The sequence below is a fragment of the Anas acuta genome, chromosome 22, assembly GCF_963932015.1.
Source record: "Anas acuta chromosome 22, bAnaAcu1.1, whole genome shotgun sequence".
Lineage (NCBI taxonomy): Eukaryota > Metazoa > Chordata > Aves > Anseriformes > Anatidae > Anas > Anas acuta.
Window position 1 is genome coordinate 653,306 of NC_089000.1, and position 19,768 is coordinate 673,073.

Below are 19,768 nucleotides of genomic sequence, written 5' to 3' on the forward strand. Positions count from 1 at the left end.
CAGCAGGAATGTCACCCCAAATCTTGCCCTGTCCCCCTCTCTCTGACACTGATGTGTCCCCACCAGGTGTCGGGGTCCCGTCTTCGCGTCCCCCACATCACGGCAGCTGATTCGGGCGAGTACGTGTGCCGGGTGAACTCGGGAGCCACCGTCCGGGAGGCGTCTGTCATCGTCACCGTCGTGTCCAGCTCCGGGCTGTCCTATGGTGAGGCTGGGCTCGGTGCCGGGGGTGGCCCTGGGTGGTGTCCCATCTCCCTGCCATCGCTCCGTCCTCCTTCCCAGGGCCACCAGGCTCGGGTGGCACAGCTCCCGTCAGGATCGAGGCGTCCTCCTCCACCGTGGCTGAGGGACAGACCCTGGACCTCAACTGTGTCATTGCCAGCCCTGTGCAGGCCACTGTCACCTGGTACAAGCGCGGCGGGTCCCTGCCGGCCAGGCACCAGGTAGGGGACACGGAGGGCTCTGTGCCCAGGGTGCAGACGGTTGGGGTTGACCCATGGCCCCATGGCTACGTGCAAGCCCAGATGGCCGCATGCAAATCCAAAATCCTGTGCAAGCTTGAGTGGTCCTGGGAAAGCACAAATGGCATTTGGGCAAGCCAAAATGGTCCCGTGCAAGCTCAAGTGTCCCTGTGCAAGGCCAGATGATGTCCAGGCAAGCTTGAGTGGCCACGTGCAAATTGGAGTTGTGCTGGGCAAGCGCAAATGGTGCTTGTGCAAGCCCAGATGTCCCCGTGCAAGCCAGGTGCCCCTGGGCAAGCCAGAGCGGCCCCGTGCCAACCCCATCAGCCCCTTGCAGGCTTTAACATCCCCGTGTCCCCTCCCGCAGGTGTCCGGCTCCCGGCTGCGGCTGCTGCAGGTGACAGCGGCCGACTCGGGCGAGTACGTGTGCCGGGTGACCAGCGGGGCCACCACCAAGGAAGCCACTGTCATGGTGACGATCCAGCCCAGCACGGCCGGCTCCTACCGTGAGTGGGGACCGGGGGGTGGCACTACCCATGGGCTGTCCCCATGTGCCGCAGCACCGAGATGGCTCTAATGTGCCCTTGCCAGCGGGGCCCAGCCGTTGTCACAGTGTCACTCTCCTGTCTTGGTCCCCAGCCCCAGGTGGCACAATGCCACTGCACATCGAGTCCTCGTCCTCCACCGTGACTGAGGGACAGACCCTGGACCTCAACTGTGTCATCGCCAGCCCTGCGCAGGCCACTGTCACCTGGTACAAGCGCGGCGGGTCCCTGCCGGCCAGGCACCAGGTAGGGGACACGGAGGGCTCTGTGCCCAGGGTGCAGACGGTTGGGATTTACACATGGCCCCGTGTGCGCCCCTGTGTCCCCATGCAAGCCCAGTGCCCCCTGTGCAATGCCAAGCAGCCCTGTGCAAGCCCAGGTGTTCCCACACAACCTCTGATGGCCCCATGCAAGCTCTGGTGGCCCCATGCAATGTCACAGGGCCCCATGCAAGCCTAAATAGCAACCAGGCAAGCTCAAGTGGACACATGCAAGCTTGAGTGGTCCTGGGCAAGCCCGTGCAAGCCGAAGCAGCACTGGGCAAGCCAGAGTGGCCCCGTGCAACCCCATCAGCCCCATGCAGGCTTTAACGTCCCCATGTCCCCTCCTGCAGGTGTCCGGCTCCCGGCTGCGGCTGCTGCAGGTGACAGCGGCTGACTCGGGCGAGTACGTGTGCCGGGTGACCAGTGGGGCCACCACCAAGGAAGCCACCATCGTGGTGACGATCCAGCCCAGTGCAGCCGGCTCCTACCGTGAGTGGGGACCGGGCAGGGACGGGGACATTCTCCACAGGCAGCTGATGCTCCCTGGAGCAGCCACCCATGGGTGTGCCCATCCCGGTCCCGCTGTCACCAGGGTCCGTGCCCAGGCCCAGCGCTGTGTTTGGGGACGGCCCTGTGTGCGCATCTGCAGGGGTGTGGAGCTGCCATCCGGCGATGCAGCGGGTGCCTGGTGGGGAGGGAAGGGGCTGAAACCCCGAAGTGTCCCCAGCCCAGCCCAAGTCCCGCACCTGGTGGCTTCCCAAGCTCCTGGTGTCCCACGGTGGGACACGTGGTGGTGGCGGAGCTGTTCTCTGACTGTGCCATCTCCATCCCCAGCCCTGGGCGGAACAATGCCCCTGCGCATCGAGTCCTCGTCCTCCACCGTGGCTGAGGGACAGACCCTGGACCTCAACTGTGTCATCGCCAGCCCTGCGCAGGCCACTGTCACCTGGTACAAGCGTGGAGGGTCCCTGCCGGCCAGGCACCAGGTAGGGGACACAGAGGGCTCTGTGCCCAGGGTGCAGACGGTTGGGGTTGACCCATGGCCCTTTGCAAGGCCACACGGCTACGTGCAAGCTGATGTGGCTCCATGCAAGCCCAGATGTCCCCGTGCAAGCCAAGTGCCCCTGGGCAAGCCAGAGTGGCCCCGTGCAAACCCCATCGGCCCCTTGCAGGCTCTAACGTCCCCGTGTCCCCTCCCACAGGTGTCCGGCTCCCGGCTGCGGCTGCTGCAGGTGACAGCGGCCGACTCGGGCGAGTACGTGTGCCGGGTGACCAGTGGGGCCACCACCAAGGAAGCCACCATCGTGGTGACGATCCAGCCCAGCGCAGCCGGCTCCTACCGTGAGTGGGGACCAGGCAGGGACAGGGCCCCACAGGACCATGTCACTCCACATCCCCACGGGGTGACCCTGCCATCCTGGTCCCCAGCCTCTGGTGTCACCCCCCCGGTGCGCATCGAGTCCTCCTCCTCCTCTGTGGCTGAGGGACAGACCCTGGACCTCGACTGCATCGTGGCCAGCCAGGGCCAGGCCACCATCACCTGGTACAAGCGCGAGGGGTCCCTGCCCGCCAGGCACCAGGTAGGTGGGGACACGGCAGGAGCATTTTGGGACAGAAATAAGGGTTTTTGGGGTGCTAAAAGGTGTGCGTTCTCCATCCCACGTGTGTCCCCCACAGGTGTCGGGCACCCGCCTGCGCATCCCCCAGGTGTCTGCAGCCGACTCGGGCGAGTACGTGTGCCGGGTGACCACGGGTGGTGTCACTCACGAGACGTCCCTCATCGTCACCATCCAGACCGGCGCTGGCTCCTCTTACGGTACCGGGAATGGGTTCAGCGGGGGGGACACCGGGACACGATGTGGGGCGGCTGCGCGCTGACCCTGCCACCCTGCAGCTGTGGGTGTCACCCCACCCGTGAGGATTGAGACCTCATCTGCTGCTGTGACCGAGGGACAGACCCTGGACCTCAACTGCATGGTGGCCGGGCAGGGTCACCCCCACGTCACCTGGTACCGGCGGGGGGGGGCTCTGCCCCCCAACAGCCAGGTAGGGCTCAAGGAGCTGGTGTCACTGTGCAGGGCTCAGCCCCGGACCCTGTCCAGTCCCCGCTCTCGGTGCTGATGTGTCCCCACGTGTCCCCTTGCAGGTGTCAGGCACCCGCCTGCGCCTCGTCCAGGTGTCAGTGGCTGATTCGGGCGAGTACGTGTGCCGGGTCACCCTTGGGAGCACCACGCAGGAGGCATCTGTCATTGTCACCATTCCCAGCAGCGCTGGCACCTACTACTGTGAGTAGGCTACCAGTCTACTACTGCGAGTGAGAGGGCGGTGCTTGGGGATGGGCACATGCCACCGCGGTGATGAATGTCCCCATTCCCTGTCCCCAGCCCCCGGTGCCTCCCAGCCTGTCCGCATCGAGTCCTCGTCCTCCGCCATCGCCGAGGGACAGACCCTGGACCTCAACTGCGTGGTGGCCGGGTCCGGCCCCACCACTGTCACCTGGTACAAGCGCGGTGGCTCCCTGCCCGCCGGCCACCAGGTAGAGTGCAGGCAGCAGGGGGGGGTCACCCCAAATCCTGCCCTGCCCCCCCAACCTCCGGTACCAACATGTCCCCCCCCGTGACCCCCACAGGTGTCGGGCACCCGCCTGCGCATCCCCCAGGTGTCCGCAGCCGACTCGGGCGAGTACGTGTGCCGGGTGACCACGGGTGGCGTCACGCAGGAGACGTCCCTCGTTGTCACCATCGATGACGGTGCCGACCCCTCCCACCGTGAGTGCCACGCCGTGTCTGGGGACGCAGGGACCATGCTGGTGCCGGGGGGTGCCTCACCCTTAACTCTGCCCGCACAGCCACCGGTGTCACACCACCCATCCGCATCGAGTCCTCGGCGTCCTCCGTCACTGAGGGACAGACCCTGGACCTCGACTGCATCGTGGCCGGCCAAGGCCAGGCCACCATCACCTGGTACAAGCGCGGGGGGGCCCTGCCCGCCAAGCACCAGGTAGGGGGGGACGTGGTGGGACAGGGGCTGGTGGCCCTGCGTGCCCAGCTGATGCCACCCTCTGCCACTCCCCCCAGATGTCGGGGTCCCGCCTGCGCCTGTCGCAGCTCTCCGTGGCCGATTCAGGCGAGTACGTGTGCCGGGCAGACGTGGGCAGCACCTCCCGCGAGGCCACCATCACTGTCACCGTCACCTCCCATGACAGCTCCAGCTACCGTGAGTGTGGCCGTGGGGCGAGGGAGGGCACCGGGGTGGGGAGGGACGTGGGTGACCTCAGTGGCTCCCCTGTCCCCTTGTCCCCACAGGCCTGCAGAGCCCCATCATCTCCATCGACCCGCACAGCATGGCTGTGGCCCCGGGTGAGGATGCCACCTTCAAGTGCCGCATCCACGATGGTGCCCGGCCCATCAATGTCACCTGGCGGATGGGGCCCGGCCAACACCTCCAAGGTACAGTGGTCCCTGGGGTGGCCCCAGTGTGGGGACACCACGGTGGCTCCGGTGCTGACACCTCCTCCTTGCCCAGACAACGTGAAGATCAGCACCAACGGCTCCGTCATCTCCATCACCGGCGCCCACGCAGGCAACCAGGGCGCCTACCACTGCGTGGCCTCCAACCGCTTCGGCGTCGCCAGCAGTGTTGTCAACCTCCTGGTGCAAGGTGCGAGGTGGCCGGGGTGTCCCCATCCCTGTCCCTGTGTCCTCCCCATGCTCCAGGTGCTCCTAGGGTGCTGGTGGTGTCCGTATCCTTATCTCTATTCTGTTGTCCCCGGGGTGGTTGTGGTGTCCCCACCCCCATGCTGATGTCCCTGTCTCCATGCTGATGTCCTGTATTTGCTGTAGGTGCCCCTGGGGTGGTGGTGTCCCCATCCCCGTGTCCTCTCTGTGGGCCAGGTCCCGCAGGGTGGTGGTGACCCCATCCCTGTCCCCTTGCCGATGTTCTCCAGATGCGCCTGGGGTGGTGTTGTCCCTGATGTCCTCATCAAGCTTCAGGTGCTCCTGGGGTGGTGATGTCCACGTCCCAGTGTAAATATCCTCTAGGTGCCTCTGGGGTGGCTGTATCCCGACCACCATCCCCATGCTGATGCCCTCTGTGTCCTCCAGGTTCCCCCGGAGTAGCAGTGTCCCTATGGCCATGCTGATGTCCTCCAGGTGCCCCCAGCATGGTGGTGTCCCCGTGCCTATCCCTGCCCTGATGCCCTCCTTGTTCTCCAGGTGCCCCCACTGTGTCGGTGATGCCCCCAGGCCCCGTGACAGTGAAGGAGGGCAAATCCCTCAGCCTGGAGTGCCTGGGCCGGGGCGAGCCACGGCCACTGGTGCGCTGGAGCCGTCTGGGCTCACGGCAGAAGGTGGAGCACCAGACGCTGCTGCACATGGACAGCCAGGCTGTGCTGCAGGTGAATGGGGCACCCCGGGGTGCTGTGGGCACTGTGATGTGCCGGGTGCTCACCACCCATCGTGTCCCCTCACCAGCTCTCACCGGCCAAGCCGGAGCACGCTGGGACCTACATCTGCACGGCACAAAGCGCCCTGGGCTCGGCACAAGCCCGTGTGGACGTCAGTGTGGAGACTGCACAGAGGCACCCCGGGGCCCCTGAGGTCACTGCGCCGCCCAGTGTCACCGTGGTGGCTGGGGACACCGCCACACTGCACTGCTCAGCCACAGGTACGGGGTGGGGACGGTGGCCTGGGGTAAGGGTGCACCTGCCCGGACCCCCCCTGCCTCGGGTGACGGACGGTGACATGCCTGCAGGAGAGCCAGCGCCCCGGATCGAGTGGTCGAAGCTGCGGGCGCCGCTGCCCTGGCAGCACCGGGTGGTGAACGGCAGCCTGGTCATCCCCCGCGCCGCACAGCAGGACTCGGGCCAGTACATCTGCAACGCCAGCAGCCCCGCTGGCTCCGCTGAGGTCTTCGTCACCCTCGATGTGGAGAGTAAGGGGGCTGCGGGTCTCCCTCTGCCTCTGCCTGCTCCCCTGTCCCCCATCCAGATGCCTCCTGCTCTTGATGGACCCCGTCTCCCCTCGCTGCCCTCTCTTCATCCATCCATCCCTTCCTCTGGCTCTGCTCATCACTTGTGTTCCTCTGTCCCGCCTCTGCCCAAGTCCAGCTCCATCGCTGCTCATGCTCTCCCACCCATCCCTTCCTCGTGGGTCTGTCCTTCATCCATCCCAGCGCTCATCCTCCTCTCCACCTCCTCGCAGACTCCTTCATCCATCCCTTCCCAGATGTGCCCATTCACTTGTCCATCTCTGTGCACATCGACCTCTCCACCTCTGCTCGCTCCCCTCCCCACCCATCCCCTGTTCATGGATCCATCTGCTGCACGCAGCCATCTCAGCTCACACTGCGTTCATCCCTTCCTGGTGCACCCATCCACCGCTCATCCATCCTGGCTCACATCCCTCCCTCCATCTCCTCACAGACTTCTCCACCCGTCCGTCTGTGGATCTGGTTCTTGCTCATCCATCCCAGCTCTCATCTCTGCACTCCTCTCTCTGTTGCTTCTCTCACTCCTCCATCCACCCCTTCTCCAGCTTTCTTCACCTGTCCGTCCTTGTGCACAACCCCAGCTCTCCATCTCAGCTCCCACTCCATCCATCCTTCCCTCTGGGTGCATCCATCACGTGTCCATCCCAGCACTCATTTTGTGCATGTCCATCTCCACCCACACCCTTCCTTCCATCCCTTCCTCTCCAATCCACCCATTCCTGTGCACGCCTGTCGCTATTTCTGCTCACGTTCCTGCATCCATCCCATCTCCTTGGTTATATCCCAGCACTGCTCCCTGTGCGCGTCCGTCTCTGCTCTCACACCTCCATCCAGCCCTTCCTCGTGGTCTGGTCCACCTCTCACCCACCCCAGCACACCTCCAGCCAAGCCCTCCCATCGCCACCCTCCTTGCCCCGTCGTTGCCCTCCTTGCCCCATCGTCACCCTCCTTGCCCCATCACTACCTCACCGCGTGCTGCCAGGCTCTGACCTCTCCATCCATCCCCGCAGCGCCGCCGTACGCCACGAGCCTGCCGGAGGAGAGCACGGTGCACGCGGGCGATGCAGTGCAGCTGCAGTGCCTGGCCCACGGCACCCCGCCGCTGCTCTACACCTGGGACAAGCTGAACGGCAGCCTGTCACCCCGTGCCGTGCCCCGCGCCGGCCTCCTGCGCATCATCCCCGTGCTGCCCGCTGATGCCGGCACCTACCGCTGCCTCGTCACCAACCGCGTGGGCACCGCCGAGACCTTCGCCCGCGTTGTTGTCCACGGTGAGCACCCCGGGGTGCCCTGTGCCACACCAGAGATGCCCATGCGACATGGTGACACTTCTATGTCCCATGCAGGTGACGGTGGCGCTGGTGGTGGCGGTCCCCTGGCCGTGCGGGTGACGCCGGCGAGCCTGGTGAAGGGGGTGGGCGGCATGGCCGAGTTCGCCTGCACCGTCTCAGGGGACCCGCGGGCGCGCCTGGAGTGGCTGAAGGACGGCGGGGAGCTGCCCCCCAGCCACAGCGTGCGGGACGGGGTGCTGCGGTAAGAGGGGCACGGGGCGGCGCCAGCCGCTTGCCTGCGCCCCACGGGTCCCACACCTGTGCCCCCCGGTGTCCCTGCAGGATCCCGGAGCTGGCGCGGGGGGCGCAGGGGGTGTACGTGTGCCGGGCCAGCGCGCCGGGCGGGCAGGCAGAGGACAGGGCCACCCTCACCGTCCAGGGTAAGAGTGGCACCCGCGCACCGGGGCTGTCAGCACAGGCACCCACCGACCTGTCCCCGTGAGCACCGGCACCCTGCTCCCCCCAAGCCCTCTCCTCTGCCTGCAGGCATCTGCTGACCCCACCCTCACGTACCCCAGTGCCCCCCATCTCCCCAAACCCACAGGCACCTGCTGACCCCGTTCCCCCATGCTCACAGGCTCCCTGTATCCCCCATCTCTCCCCATGCCCCTTGGGACCCCCTTGATTTCTCCCCACAGGCACCCCCGTACCCCAATCACACCCATACACCTGGCCGCCCTGGCACCCTCCAATCTCTCCCCGTGCACCTCAGCACCTGGCTCCCCCATTTCTGCATGCCCACAGGCACCCCACTACCCCCTATTTCTTCCCACACCCACGGTCACCCTGATGCCCACAGACTTCTTCCCATTCCCCTTAGCACCCCCAGTGCCTCCAATCTCTCCCCGTGCCCTCGTGCACCCCAGAGACCCCACATCCCCCCACACCCATGGGCACCTTGGGACCTCTCCTTGTTCCCCATATCCATGGGCACCCCAAAACCCCCCATCTCCCCAGTCCACAGGCTCCCTGCTTCACCCCATCTCTCTCTCCACCCGTGGTACCTCCCTGTGCCCAGGGGCACCCCAAAACCCCACTTTCCCCCCCTTAGCTCTGCCCAGGGCCCTGATCAACATCCGGACAGCAGTGCAGACAGTGCTGGCGGGCACGGCAGTGGAGCTGGAGTGCCTGGGGCTGGGTGACCCCCAGCCCCACGTCACCTGGAGCAAAGTGGGGGGCCGCATCCGGCCGGGGGTGCTGGTTCGTGCCGGCACCCTGACCATCGAGCGGGTGGAGAGGGCGGACGCGGGGCAGTACCGCTGCACCGCCACCAACGCCGTGGGCACCGTCCAGTCCCACGTTATCCTCCACGTGCAGGGTGAGGGCAGACGGGGATGCAGAGCGGGGAGGGCGTCCCCCACCCTGGTTCAGGGGGATGACAACTCCGTCTGTCTCCAGCTGCCCCCCACATCGCCGGGCAGCCAGAGGTGAAGGAGGTCTCAGCGGGCTCGGTGGCCGTTCTGCCCTGCTTGGCGTCCGGCTTCCCCGTGCCGGAGATCAGCTGGAGCAAGGTGAGCGGGGACGTGGGGACAGGGCGGTGACCTCCGTCGGTGCTGACCCCCATGGGTGCTGACCCCCCCCCCCGGTGTCCCCGCAGCTGGAGGGGGAGCTGCCGGCAGGCGCACGGGTGGAGGGCACGGCGCTCACACTGCCGGCCGTGCGCCCTGAGGACGCCGGCGTCTACGCCTGTGCCGCCACCAACCGCCGCGGCCAGGAGAAGGCTTTCTACGTGCTGAAAGTCCGAGGTGAGCGCAGACGGATGGACGGACAGGCTGGTGGGGAGGGTACGGGGGGGTGGCCGTGTCCCCAGCCCGGCTGACCCCCGGTGTCCCCGCAGAGCACCTGGTGCCCTACTTCACGCAGACACCCCGCTCCTTCCTGCCGCTGCCCACCATCAAGGACGCCTACAAGATGTTCGAGATCCAGATCACCTTCCGGCCCGACGCCGCCGATGGTGAGCGCTGCGGGGGCCCCCCGGCCCTCCCAGCCCCGCCGCGCCGCGCCGGCCTTCTCTCACCCCTTCTCTCTCCTCCTCCGTCTGTCCGTCCGCCTTTCCATCTCTCTCCTTCCTTTAGCTCTCATTCTGTACTCAGGTGAGCACCCACCCCGGGGACCTCTGCGTTCCCCCCTCCCCGGGGTGTTTCGGGGTCCCCGTGCCATGCGGCCGGGCTGACCCGCTGCCTCCCTGCAGGGATGCTCCTCTACAACGGGCAGCGCAGGAGCAGTGGCGCCGACTTCATCTCCTTCGGGCTGGTGGGAGGGCGCCCTGAGTTCCGGTGAGTGCACGGGGGGGCACCCACGGGTGGCGGGGGGCAGCACCCCCATCCTCACCCCATGCATCCCACCTCATCCCACAAACGCAGGTTTGACGCCGGCTCGGGCATGGCCACCATCCGGCACCCGACGCCGCTGCGCCTGGGCGAGTACCACACCGTGCGCCTCTTCCGCAACCTCACCCGGGGCTCGCTGGTGGTGGACGGGCTCTCCCCGGTCAACGGGACCTCGCAGGTAAGGGGGGGGGACAGGGGGACCGGGGGGGGGGGGGGGGTGGCCTGGGGGCAGCCATGCCCACCCACCTGTGCCTGCAGGGCAAGTTCCAGGGGCTGGACCTGAATGAGGAGCTGTACCTCGGCGGGTACCCTGATTATGCTGCTGTGGCCAAGACGGGGCTCAGCCAAGGCTTCGTGGGTGAGCAGCGGGCTGGGGGGCCTGAGCAGTGGGGTTTGGGGGGGCTGAACGTGTTTCCCACCCCCCCAACACCGCCATGTCCCACAGGCTGCGTGCGGCAGCTCCGCATCCAGAACGAGGAGGTGGCGTTCGGGGAGCTGGACCTGCAGGCGCACGGCGTCGGCAACTGCCCCACGTGCCAGGACCAGCCCTGCCAGGTGAGGCTGGGGGGGACACACGTGCACCGTCCCCCCCCTCCCATCCCATCCCATCCCCGCTGCTCATCCATGTCCCCCCCTCCCCAGAATGGCGGCATCTGCGAGGACGCCGAGAGCAGCACCTACGTCTGCCGCTGTCCCCACGGCTTCACCGGCAGCAACTGCGAGTACTCGCAGGCACTGCACTGCCACCCAGGTGGGTGCCCGCCCCATGGGGACATCACCCGCTGCCCTCCCTGCCTGGATGCTGCCCCCACCCCGGTGCTCATCTCTGTCCCCTCCCTGGGCAGAGGCGTGCGGACCTGATGCCACCTGCGTCAACCGGCCGGACGGGCAGGGCTACAGCTGCCGCTGCCACCTGGGCAAGTCTGGGGAGAGGTGCACCGAAGGTGAGCACGGCTGGGGACAGGGCACGGGGCTGGGAGCCCTCTGGGGACAGGGGCACGGGGGTGGGGACAATGCTGGAAATGCGGGTATGGGGATGGGACCGCTCTGGGGACAGGGGCATGGGGGTGGGGACAACCCCAGGGACGTGGACATGGGGGACACAAGTGTAGGGATGGGATGACAGTGGGGACATGGGCATGGGGACATGGGCGTCGGGGTGGGGATCACCATAGGGACACAAGTATGGGGATGGGGATCACCCTGGGGACATGGGCACAGGGCTGGGTACCACAGTGGGGAGATGGGCACGAGGGGACACAGGCAGTGTGGGGACAGGGGACTAGGAACCACCTGGGGAGGTGGGCATTGTGGATGCAATGGGGATGGAGCATTGGGGACCACCCCAGGGACACAGGCTTGGGGCTGGGGACTGCCCTGAGGAGATGGGAATGACGGGGATGGGGCATCGGGGACCACCACGGGGAGATGGGGACAATGGGGCCGGGGTCTCGGGCCCCAGTGGCCGGGTGCTGAGGCGCGGTGCCGCAGGCGAGGCGGTGAGCGTGCCGTCCTTCGGCGGGGCGGGTGCCTTCGTGTCGTACCCCCCCCTCACCAACGTGCACCACGAGCTGCGGGTGGAGGCCGAGTTCCTGCCGCGGGCGCCCGACGGGCTGCTGCTCTTCAGCGCCGGCAAAGCCGCCCCCGTCGAGGACTTCGTCGCCCTCGCCATGGTCGGCGGCCACCTCGAGTTCCGCTACGAGCTGGGCTCAGGTAGGCTGGCACGGCCCAACGGGGTGTCACCAGGGGGGTCCCGGGCATTACTGGGGTGGCCAGGCATCACTTTGGTCCCCGGGTGCTGCCAGCATCCCTGGAAATCAGTGGGGTCCCCTGGTGTCACCGGGGTGTCCTGGCACCGCTGGGGTCCCCAAGCATCACCAGGGTCCCTTGGCATCACCCAGCATATCCATTGGGTCCCCAAGCATCCCTGGGGTCCCCAAACATCCCTGCAGTTCCCTGGCATCACCCAGGGCATCGCTCCGGGTCTCCAAGCACTGCCAGGGTCCCCAAGCACCCCCAGATCCCCCTGCCGTCCCCATCCCCATCCCCTCTACCCCGAGCGGGTGGCAGCAGGGCCGAGGCATGGTGCCAACGTGTGGTGTCACAGGCCCGGCGGTGCTGCGGAGCGCCGAGCCGGTGGCGTTGGGACGCTGGCACCGGGTGATGGCTGAGCGGGTGCACAAGGACGGGACGCTGGTGGTGGACGGCGGCGCCCCGGTGCAGCGCTCCTCACCCGGCAAGAGCCAGGGGCTCAACCTGCGCTCCCCGCTCTACCTGGGGGGCGTGGAGCCCCCCCTGCAGCCCCCCACCAACGCCTCCTTCCAGGGCTGCATCGGCGAGGTGAGTCCCGGCCCCCCCTCCACACACCTTGTACGTGTGTGGGGGGGACACACAGGTTAACCCCCCCTTCCCCCTGTCCCCTGCAGGTCTCCATCAATGGGAAGAAGGTGGATTTGTCCTACAGCTTCCTGCGGAGCCGGGGCGTGGGGCAGTGCGGGCAGAGCTCGCCCTGCCTGCATGCACCCTGCCTGCACGGGGGCCGCTGCCTGCCCCTGCCCGACGGCAGCCCCCCCTTCCGCTGCCTCTGCCCCCCCGGCTTCAGCGGTGAGCGTGGGGAGGAGTTTGGGAGGTTTGGGGGTGCTCAAGGGGTGCGTGGTAGGGGCAACGTGTGTGCGTGCACCTGCTGGTTGCAGGCACGTGCTCTGTGCATCTGGGTGTGCACAGCACGTGCGTGTGTGTGCCATGCTGTGCTGCATGCATCTGCTGTGTTTGTGTGTGTGGAGTTTGCACGCGTGTGCTGTGTGCATCTGGAGTGTGTGCATGTAAGCTGTGTGTGCTGCACTTGTGCACTGTGCGTGTTTGTGTGCTGCGTAGGCATGTGCCGTGCCTGCATATACAGTGTGCATGTGTGCACTGTGAGTGCTATGCACATGTACAGTGCATACGTGTGCTGTGAGCGTGCTTTGCAAGCGTGTGCACTGTGCATCTGCTCTGCTTGTAATGTGCATGTGTGCACTGTGTGCATGTGCGCGCAGTTTGCAAGCGTGTGCATCTGTACGCATGTTTGTGCAGGGCGTGCTGTGAGCATCTGCATGTGCTGAGGCTGTGTGTGTGCTCTTTGCATGTACGATGTGATGTGTGGGTGTGCATTTGATATGCATGGACGTGTGCTGTGCATGTGTTTGCATGAGGGTGCACTGCATGCATGTGCACTGAGCGTGTGTGTGCAGTTACGTGCATTGTGTGCTGTGTGTCTGCATGCACACGTGCACTCTGCATGTGCTTGTTTGCTACATGTGTGCGTGAGCAGTGTGTGTGCAAGGGATCACCCCGGGGTATTGAACAGAGGAGGGCAAGCGAGTGCAGGAGGTGCTCAGCCACCCCCGTGTGCCTGTGTCACTCCGTGCCACCCGCTGTGTCCCCAGGGCAGCTCTGCGAGCGGGCGGAGGACCGGTGCCTGCAGCACAACCCCTGCCTGCATGGAGGTACCTGCAAGGGCAACGCCTGCATCTGCCCTGAGGGCTACACCGGCCCCTACTGCCAGCACAGTGAGTGTGGGGACGTGGGGAGGTACAGGGGACATATGGGGACACGTGGGAACATGCCACCTGTCCCCATCACCCTCTCACCTGCAGGCACGGCGCTGTCAGAGCTGGACCGGGACTGGCAGGAAGGCAGCGGGGGCGGTGGTATGGTCCCCAGGGGTGCCGTGCACCCATTTTCCCCCTTTTTGAACCCAAAACCAATGCTGGTGCGGGGGTGCTCAGTGGTGCCCTCTCACCCCATCTCCCCGCAGATGCCCCTGGGCAGTTCAGTGCCGCTTTCCGTGACGGCTCCTACCTGGCCCTGCCCGGCCACCTCTTCCCCCGCGGGTGAGTGGTGCTGGGGACAAGGCCTGGGGTGCTGCACCCTGCCCGTGGCATTGCACCCATGCAACGTTGTGCCCACCACAATTTTGCACCTGCTGCAGCATTGCACACCTTCCTGCAGCACTGCACCCAGCAGGACTTGGCACTCTTCCTGCTGTGTTGCATCCGTTAAATTGTTGCAGCTATTGCATCATTGCACCCATTGCATCATCTCGCCCATTGTATGCTTTTGCAATCGTTGCATGCTTGCAGCCATTGCATTGTTGCATCTATCACATTGTTGCACCCATTGCACTCTTAAACCCATTGCATCATTGCACCCATTGCGCTGCTGCACCTGTTGCATTGTTGCACCCATTGTCATTGCACCCGCTGCATTGTTGCACCCATTGCACTCTTGAACTCGTTGCTCCTGCTGCAGTCCTGTACCCCCTGCGTTGTTGCATCCTTGCACCTGTTGCATCCTTGCACCCGTTGCACTCTTGCACCCGTGGCGTTGTGCCCTCCCTGGGCACTGCAGCCACGGCCGGCCCCGTCTCGTTGCAGCCTGCCTGACGCGCAGGAGGCGATCGAGCTGGAGCTGCGGACGGACAGCGCCGACGGGCTGCTGCTGTGGCACGGGGCGGTGAGCAGGGGGACACGGCTGGGACACCCCCCCGGGGAGGGGACGGGGACATCCCCACCGCGCTCACCGCCCCCTCGTACCCGCAGGAGAACGGCAAAGCCAAAGACTTCGTGGGGCTCGGCTTGAAGGACGGGCACCTGGTGTTCAGGTGAGCGGGGACCCGCGTGTCCCCGGGGACCCTGTGGCACTGCGCGTCCCCCTGCTCAGCCCCTGTCCCCCGCAGCTACCAGCTGGGCAGCGGCGAGGCCGTCATCGTCTCCGAGGACCCCGTCAACGACGGCGAGTGGCACCGGGTGACAGCGACGAGGTGGGGACCGGGGCCTTGGGGGGGTGGGGAGGGCTGGGGGGGGCGGGTGCTGATGGCTCCCCACAGGCAGGGCCGGCGCGGGTGGCTGCAGGTGGACGGCGAGGAGCCGGTGCACGGGAAGTCACCAGGAGCCAACGTCATGGCCAACACCCAGGGCAGCATCTACATCGGTACGGGGACACGGGGTGGGGGGACACGGGGATGGGGGGACATGGGGATGGGGCACGGCAGGTCAGAGGACAGGGGGACACAGGGACAGGGAATGGGACATAGGATGGGGTGTGGGGTGGGAGGTGGAACAGGGCACAGGGCTGGATGTGGGACAGGGCACAGGGTGGGACATGGGATGGGACACGGGGTGGCATGTGGGATGGGAGATGGGGCGGGACACGGGGTGGGACGTGGGGTGGGGCATGGGATGGGAGATGGGGTGGAACACAGGGTGGGACACAGGACATGGGACAGAGCACAGGATGGGATGGGACAGGACATGGGACAGGGCATGTGATGGGAAATGGGACGGGATGTGGGACATGGGACGGGACATGGGGTGGGACCTGGGACAGCATGGGATGGGAGATGGGGTGGAACACAGGGTGGGACAGGACATGGGACAGCAGAGCATGGGAGACGGTAGGACATAGGACGGGGCACAGGATGAGGCATGGGGTGGGACACGGGATGGGACACGGGATGGGACAGGGCACGGGCAGACATAGGATGGGACATTGGATGGGAGGCAGCACAGGACACAGGACAGGATTTGGGATGGGACATAATGGGACATGGGGTGGGTACGGGGTGGGTGCAGGATGGGGTGTGTGGCAGACACAGGGTGGGACACGGAATGGGACACACGGTGGGATTTGGGACATGGCACTGGGACCCAGGACGGGATGGGACATCTGGTGGGACAACGGGGGCATGGGATGGGACACGGGACGGGATGTGGACTGGATACAAGACAGGACACACGGTGTGTCACGAGATGAGGCACGGGGCAGGAAGGGGACACGGGATGGGAACCCGGGATGTGACACCGTGTGAGCGCAGCGGTGCGCCCCATGTCCCCCCACCCACACGTGCCCCCGCGGCCCCGTCCCACAGGCGGCGCCCCGGACCCCCGCAGCCTCACAGCCGGCAAGTTCCTCACCGGAGTGACGGGCTGCGTGCGGGGGCTGCTGCTGGCGTCTGCAGGGATCCCCCCGCACCCCATCGACCTGCGGCACGGCGCGGTGGGGGGCTCCCCTGCTGCCCCCTGCCCCTCATAGCCCCCCCCCTGCCCCCCTGAGGCTCGGGGAGAGCGAGTTTTGTCGGATTTATTATTATTATTATTATTATTTTCCAAAAAGCCACGAGGAAACGGTGCTTCGCTGCCCCGGGATGGCTCTGGGGGGGGCCGGGACCCCACACCAATGTTTACACCCCCCCCTCGCCCCAAGCCGTGCTGGGGCGGCCGGGCCGCCCGGGTGCCTCCTGGGGTGGCACCGGGGTGGGGGGCGCAAGGGACAATCCTGGGCGCTGGAGGGGGCACCGGGCCCCCCCCGGCCCCCCCGCGCTGGGACACCCATTAAAGGAGAGAGAACCAGTGCCCGAGTGTGTCTGGGGGGGGCTGCGCCTGGGGACGGGGGGCACGGAGGGGTGGGCACGGGGTTTGGGGGGGGTTGGTGCTTTAGGGGTGGTGTGGAGATATGGGGGGTCTGGGGGGGGGAGGTGCTTTGGGGTGGTGCGGGGGGGACACACAGGTGCTTTGGGGGGGAGCTGTGGGCACTTGGGGGACACACAGGTGCTTTGGGGGGGACACAGGTGCTTTGGGGTGGTGTGGGGGTCTGGGGGGGACACAGGTGCTTTGGGGGGGACTGTGGGCACTTGGGGGGGGCACCCGGGTGCTGTGGGGTGCCGCAGGAGTCTGAGGGGGTCTGGAGAGGACCAGGGTGCGGGGGGGGCACGGATGTGGGCGCTGAGGGGCTGTGTACAGGGGGCGGGGCCGTGCGGGCACAGACCCGGGCCCTGCCTCCGCCCCCCCCACCCGCCGCGTAATGGCGGCCGCTCGGCAGGGCCCCGCCCCCCCCGCGTCTCGCGGCGCGCGCCCGGCGTCAGCGCCTCGCGCCCGCGGGCGTCAGCGCGGCGCGCGCGTGACGTCACCGGCCGTGACGGCGGCGGCGGCGGCGGCGGCGGCGGCGGGAGGGAGGGGCCGGGGCCGGGCCGGGGGCGGTGGCGGCGGCGGCGATGGCGCCGCGGCTGCAGCTGGAGAAGGCGGCCTGGCGCTGGACGGAGACGGTGCCGCCCGAGGCGGTGGCGCAGGAGCACATCGAGGCGGCCTACCGCGTCGGGCTGGAGCCCTGCCAGCGCGGCGCCTGCCGGTACCGCCGCGGGGCCCCTGCGGCCTTCATCCGCCCCCCCCTCACCCCCTCCTCCTCCTCCCCCCCCCCCCCCGGTGCCCGGCCCCGAGCCCCCCCCACCCCCCCGGCGGTTGTTGGCAGCGGCCCCCAGCGCTGGGGCTGCCCCCGTAGCACCGGGGCGGTGCCGGTGGTCGCTCCCCGTGCCCCCCCCCCTCCCCTCCTCACCCCTCCTTAACCCCCCCCCCCCCCAGCCCCCTCCCCGCCCGCTGACGGTTGTGCCCGGTGCCGGTCCCGCAGGAGGAACTGCCGGGGGAACCCCAACTGCCTGGTGGGCATCGGGGAGCACGTCTGGCTGGGCGAGATCGACGAGAACAGCTTCCACAACATCGACGACCCCAACTGCGAGCGCCGCAAGAAGGTAACGGGCGGCCCCCCCCCAGCTGGGGACAGGGGGGGGGAGGTGACACCCCGTGTGTGCCCCCCCCCGGTGCTCCGGCTGCCGGGCCCCTGCTCGCTCCTCGGCCATGGCGAGTGACAAGTGTTGCTTTCTCTCTCACGCTAGAACGCGTTCGTGGGCTTAACGAACCTCGGCGCCACGTGCTACGTGAACACTTTCTTGCAGATGTGGTTTCTCAACTTGGAGCTCCGGCAGGCCCTCTACTTGTGTCCCAGTACCTGCAGCGAGCACACGGCCGGAGAGGGCGTCCCAAAAGACAAAGGTCAGTGGGAGCGCATCGCTGCGGCCTCTCCCTGCTGCGAACAGAGGATTTGCTCCTTTTCTCCTCAAACCTTATTGTGGAGGTGTTGGCTTTGGAAGAGTGTTATCATGGGAATCTATGGCTGGTGCTACCGTTGCTTGTACGACCTCTGTGCTGCTCTTTTTGAGTCCTTCACACAGCTTTTAGGAACAAGTCAAGCTGAGCCATCCTTTGCCTGAGTTACTTCAAACCAAAGTGATCTGATCTGGCTGAAAGCTTGTTTTGGTTTCGTTCTTTGCTGGACTGGTTCCCAGCTTAGGGATGGTGCTGGGATGGGAACGCGCAGGCTGGGGCTGGCTGAGCTGTGCTGCGTCCCACAGGAGGGCAAGGGTTTAGGTGCTGGGTACAGCTGAGACTTCTGGCACCTGCACAATGTCCCCAAGGGGCTCTGGTGCCACACCTTCTGTGCGGTGCGGCGCTGGAGGTGTGTTCTGAGCTGCCTGACATCTTTGGTCCTGTTTTATGGTACTTCGGAAAGAACGTCTTGCTCTTTGGCTTCAAATAAGAAGCTGCTGCTCTGTGGTAACTGGCGCATGTTGCTGAAGCTGTTGAGTAGCAGCTCATGTTCGGCACTGTGGGATATTTGGCCTGTGCTGGGACTTAGCTGTCATCGCTGACATTAACCGCTTCAAATCTCACTATAATTTAAAACAGGAAAAAAGGGTAATTTCTAGGCATTAAACTTATCTGTACAAAGAACAAACAAATTCTTTGAACAGGCCTCTCTCCTCTCGAGAACTGGCTGTAACTTGAACTTTTTTTATTTTTTCTATAGACTATGAGCCTCAAACCATTTGTGAACATCTCCAGTACTTGTTCGCCTTGCTGCAGAACAGCAAAAGACGGTACATCGATCCTTCTGGGTTCGTCAAAGCGCTGGGTTTGGATACAGGACAGCAGCAGGTAGGCTTGAGTTGGGCCTGTAATTCCCTTTTCTAAAGAAGTGTGAAACTATCCTTTTGTTGTTTTAGCACCTCTGAGCTGGGACCCGGTGCCTGGCTCTGTTTGTAGGAGCACAAAGGGAGGAGCAGTGCTCAGGGCCCTTCCTGCCTGGGTGGGAGGTCAGGAGGAGCCCTGCAGCAAGGGGACGAGTGCTGTTAGCGCCTGATCAGCTCCAGCACGGCTGTGGGGTGGGAGCTGGAGCTGCCACAAGGCTCTCTCGACAGGTCCTTTACGGGCTGCTCCTCCCGGGGCTGGGAAGCTCTGCGAAGGGCTTTGTGCTGTGCACTTAGGTAGGGGCTGAGGCCTGGAGGGCTCCTGCAGGAGGAGAAGCTGTTGGCAGTCTGCAGGGCAGAGAAAGCACTTTTTGGGAAGGGTGAGCGCCACAGGCAGCCCCTGCAGGACTGTCACAGAAGCTGAAGAGGGCTTAGGACAAGGGCGCTGCCTGAAAATACAGCTTGGGAAGTAAGGGGGGGCAGCTGGAGGAAGTGTGGGAGTGCTTGGCCGCCTTTCCTCAGGATGATAAGCGAGGGGAAAGTCGCTCCTTGTTCCTTGGGAAGGAAGCAGTTGTTAGCGACTGGTGACGTTACAGGACAGCAGCGTGCCCTGCTGGGCTGTGACAATGGTAGGAACTGGAGAGAGGAGCTGCAGGGCAACAGCAGAGGCACTGTCAGGCAGCGAGAGGGGAACAGGTTGGGGTTTGGTGCCGAGGCTGGACGGGAGAAGGAGCAAGGAAAACAGGGTGCTTGGAGGAGAGGGAGTCCCCGAAACGTGTGGAAAAGATCCTGGGCCTTGCAGGAGGAAGGGGGCAAAGTCAGAGAGCGGCTTCTCATTTTTTTTATCTATTATTTTTTCCTTCTCACATATGGTGCAAGCAGGGGCATGCCGAGGTTTTGAAAAACGAGTGTTAATGGGACAAAACCGTGCAGGAGTGGTAGGCTGGAGAGATTGACTCTCCCACCAGGCTGTGCTGTGGCAGAGGATGATTAATGCTCTGCAAGCTACTTCT

The 19,768-nt window shown here is 65.6% G+C and overlaps 2 protein-coding genes across 15 annotated transcripts in view; both read left to right on the forward strand.

The window, feature by feature from the left end:
- The window catches only part of HSPG2 (heparan sulfate proteoglycan 2), a 35,975-nt gene extending 19,666 nt beyond the window's left edge, over positions 1 to 16,309 (forward strand). For 2 of the 9 annotated variants that reach the window (XM_068658952.1, XM_068658954.1), the window contains 45 exons: positions 67 to 205; positions 283 to 443; positions 829 to 967; positions 1,101 to 1,252; positions 1,620 to 1,758; positions 2,104 to 2,255; positions 2,472 to 2,610; positions 2,698 to 2,849; positions 2,947 to 3,085; positions 3,164 to 3,315; positions 3,416 to 3,554; positions 3,654 to 3,805; positions 3,899 to 4,037; positions 4,118 to 4,269; positions 4,347 to 4,485; positions 4,575 to 4,718; positions 4,795 to 4,929; positions 5,484 to 5,665; positions 5,742 to 5,934; positions 6,022 to 6,201; positions 7,269 to 7,529; positions 7,605 to 7,791; positions 7,872 to 7,969; positions 8,641 to 8,907; positions 8,988 to 9,100; positions 9,187 to 9,334; positions 9,427 to 9,543; positions 9,665 to 9,682; positions 9,781 to 9,865; positions 9,953 to 10,097; positions 10,178 to 10,277; positions 10,365 to 10,474; positions 10,562 to 10,670; positions 10,765 to 10,863; positions 11,411 to 11,632; positions 12,027 to 12,259; positions 12,346 to 12,523; positions 13,345 to 13,467; positions 13,555 to 13,608; positions 13,716 to 13,791; positions 14,335 to 14,413; positions 14,500 to 14,561; positions 14,637 to 14,720; positions 14,787 to 14,890; positions 15,828 to 16,309. In XM_068658952.1, the coding sequence (XP_068515053.1) occupies positions 67 to 205; positions 283 to 443; positions 829 to 967; positions 1,101 to 1,252; positions 1,620 to 1,758; positions 2,104 to 2,255; positions 2,472 to 2,610; positions 2,698 to 2,849; positions 2,947 to 3,085; positions 3,164 to 3,315; positions 3,416 to 3,554; positions 3,654 to 3,805; positions 3,899 to 4,037; positions 4,118 to 4,269; positions 4,347 to 4,485; positions 4,575 to 4,718; positions 4,795 to 4,929; positions 5,484 to 5,665; positions 5,742 to 5,934; positions 6,022 to 6,201; positions 7,269 to 7,529; positions 7,605 to 7,791; positions 7,872 to 7,969; positions 8,641 to 8,907; positions 8,988 to 9,100; positions 9,187 to 9,334; positions 9,427 to 9,543; positions 9,665 to 9,682; positions 9,781 to 9,865; positions 9,953 to 10,097; positions 10,178 to 10,277; positions 10,365 to 10,474; positions 10,562 to 10,670; positions 10,765 to 10,863; positions 11,411 to 11,632; positions 12,027 to 12,259; positions 12,346 to 12,523; positions 13,345 to 13,467; positions 13,555 to 13,608; positions 13,716 to 13,791; positions 14,335 to 14,413; positions 14,500 to 14,561; positions 14,637 to 14,720; positions 14,787 to 14,890; positions 15,828 to 15,991 (6,255 nt within the window). In that variant the 3' untranslated portion in view covers positions 15,992 to 16,309. The remainder of the gene's footprint in view (positions 1 to 66; positions 206 to 282; positions 444 to 828; positions 968 to 1,100; positions 1,253 to 1,619; positions 1,759 to 2,103; positions 2,256 to 2,471; positions 2,611 to 2,697; positions 2,850 to 2,946; positions 3,086 to 3,163; positions 3,316 to 3,415; positions 3,555 to 3,653; positions 3,806 to 3,898; positions 4,038 to 4,117; positions 4,270 to 4,346; positions 4,486 to 4,574; positions 4,719 to 4,794; positions 4,930 to 5,483; positions 5,666 to 5,741; positions 5,935 to 6,021; positions 6,202 to 7,268; positions 7,530 to 7,604; positions 7,792 to 7,871; positions 7,970 to 8,640; positions 8,908 to 8,987; positions 9,101 to 9,186; positions 9,335 to 9,426; positions 9,544 to 9,664; positions 9,683 to 9,780; positions 9,866 to 9,952; positions 10,098 to 10,177; positions 10,278 to 10,364; positions 10,475 to 10,561; positions 10,671 to 10,764; positions 10,864 to 11,410; positions 11,633 to 12,026; positions 12,260 to 12,345; positions 12,524 to 13,344; positions 13,468 to 13,554; positions 13,609 to 13,715; positions 13,792 to 14,334; positions 14,414 to 14,499; positions 14,562 to 14,636; positions 14,721 to 14,786; positions 14,891 to 15,827) is intronic. The other 7 variants (XM_068658953.1, XM_068658955.1, XM_068658956.1 and 4 more) reach the window with 6 other exon arrangements.
- A 578-nt stretch (positions 16,310 to 16,887) lies between these two features.
- USP48 (ubiquitin specific peptidase 48) overlaps positions 16,888 to 19,768 on the forward strand; it is a 32,557-nt gene continuing 29,676 nt past the window's right edge. For 4 of the 6 annotated variants that reach the window (XR_011089436.1, XM_068658341.1, XM_068658339.1 and 1 more), the window contains exons 1-4: positions 16,888 to 17,083; positions 17,360 to 17,480; positions 17,625 to 17,781; positions 18,596 to 18,723. Coding sequence is in view for 5 of the 6 variants with exons in the window: in XM_068658341.1 (XP_068514442.1) it covers positions 16,950 to 17,083; positions 17,360 to 17,480; positions 17,625 to 17,781; positions 18,596 to 18,723 (540 nt within the window). In the remaining variant the exon portion in view is untranslated. The remainder of the gene's footprint in view (positions 17,084 to 17,359; positions 17,481 to 17,624; positions 17,782 to 18,595; positions 18,724 to 19,768) is intronic. The other 2 variants (XM_068658340.1, XM_068658338.1) reach the window with 2 other exon arrangements.